General features: G+C 34.4%; 1 protein-coding gene across 1 annotated transcript in view; it reads right to left on the reverse strand.

Moving 5' to 3' along the window:
- LOC106535243 (uncharacterized) overlaps positions 1-1,812 on the reverse strand; it is a gene marked incomplete at its 5' end in the record, with an annotated part of 32,293 nt that overhangs the window by 3,434 nt on the left and 27,047 nt on the right. The window contains 1 exon segment of the mRNA XM_014032204.1: positions 1,259-1,357. Coding sequence (XP_013887658.1) covers positions 1,259-1,357 — 99 coding nt within the window.

The following is a 1,812-nucleotide window of genomic DNA, read 5'->3' on the forward strand; positions in this document are numbered from 1 at the left end:
ACCGAGGACCTATCCACGTCATCATTTACCCAGAATGCTTTGTGTGTAAATAAAATAGCTCCGTCAGTGTTAAAATATATTTTTAAAAATTTACAAAACTAAACAGCCTACAGTATTTTTACAGTCTTGTAAACTCTGTAAAAATAAAAAAAACTCAAAAGTATTTTTGGTTGAAGTATTCAAATATTGCTAATAGACCAATTGTTTTTATCCATATCTAACTTTAGCAGAAACATTCTTAGCAGTTAGTTTTAATTTAATTTAATTTCAGAAAATGCTCCAACAGTCCAAAATTTGGAGTTTTAGGACCCAGGATCTTAACCCCAATTTGTTGTATATGAAACCTTAAAGTGCCGGTGACATCAATTTTTTGTAAGAAAAGTGAATGCATTTTTGGAAAGACATTAACATATTACAAAATGAATTTCACACTGCTCAAATAAACAATTGAGATATTTGCATGCGAAATAACAGGAAGTGATGTCAAAGGGGAATGTCTGCAGGTGAATATTTTAAAAAATAATTTTTACCAATTATTTTAATTTTTGAAATGAATTACAATAATCATATGTACGATGTGTTAACATTTTTAAGATGTCTGAAAGATTGATTTAAGACCTTTTAAGGCTAATTAAGGCCTTATTTTTGGATTGATGAATTCAATGCCTTTTAAGACTTTTTAAGGATCTGCAGGAACCCTGTATCCACCACAGAATCATTAAAGTAAGTTATTCAGTTTGTTTTGTTTGATACTAGGCAGCAGACGTCTGTCCCACAATAAATATGTCGCACTTCACTTCAGCCCACCTGAGTTCTGCTCCACGCAATGCTGGTTCATTTATGAACATGAACATGTGTGCGGGACCTGGCCGGCTTCTCCTGTGGTTTTATGAATGACCCGGGGTGGGGGAATAAAGCCGGGCCGGTCTATGCGGCGATTTCGTAGATTTGACATGAAAGAAGCTTGAATAGCTCATTACAACCCTCAGTCAAACTTGATGACGAGGTAATTCATTCGTTTGATTCAGCTGTGTTGGAGCAGGAATGTATTGAAAAGTTGTATAGAAGAATTTTTTTGAGGACTAGAGTTTGTGAATCCTAATCTACACTAAACATTGCATTAATTGGTCAACTATCTGACAGTTTAACTGCTAATTAGTTAATTATTTTGCATTCACCAACCATTCAACTTTTCACAAACAATTGTTTTAAGATTGTACAGAGGACAAGCACAATCCTACTTTTAAAAATGACTCACGTAGTAAAATGAGATGAGCTCGTCTCCACACTCTCCCATGTACTCGATGAGGCATCTGAGAGTTACCTCCCTCTTCTTCGCTGTAGAGACACTTGGATCCTAAAAAAGAAAAGTCACCATTGAAACTGATCCTCCATCTTTCAGTCATGTTATCACAGAAGGTCTAAGTTTGTCTTTATCAAGTGTATTTTGTATTGCAATAACTACACAATATTTAGTGTTGTCTAAAAAAAATCCAATGATATTTAAAASCTGAGGAGTCACTGCTCATGATTTCGAATAATTATGGGCACCTGTTCTAAGCTTATATGTCCACAATAACACAAAAGTACACACTTTAACTCCATCCAGTGTGTCCCCTAAGAAACTGGTCACGGGGGCAGCAGCCTAAGCAGAGGGGTGGGTACTTGTTTTATAGAGACATAATTTTGCATGAATCACCTTCAATTATAGTAATAAATTTACATTGTGAATATTTAATTGCCTAACTACATCCTAAAGTTAAGGACTCCTCCAGATAATTATCAATACTTATTTATTTATTTATTTATTTA

The sequence above is a fragment of the Austrofundulus limnaeus genome, unplaced genomic scaffold (assembly GCF_001266775.1).
Source record: "Austrofundulus limnaeus strain Quisiro unplaced genomic scaffold, Austrofundulus_limnaeus-1.0 Scaffold1394, whole genome shotgun sequence".
NCBI classification, from domain to species: Eukaryota; Metazoa; Chordata; class Actinopteri; order Cyprinodontiformes; family Rivulidae; genus Austrofundulus; species Austrofundulus limnaeus.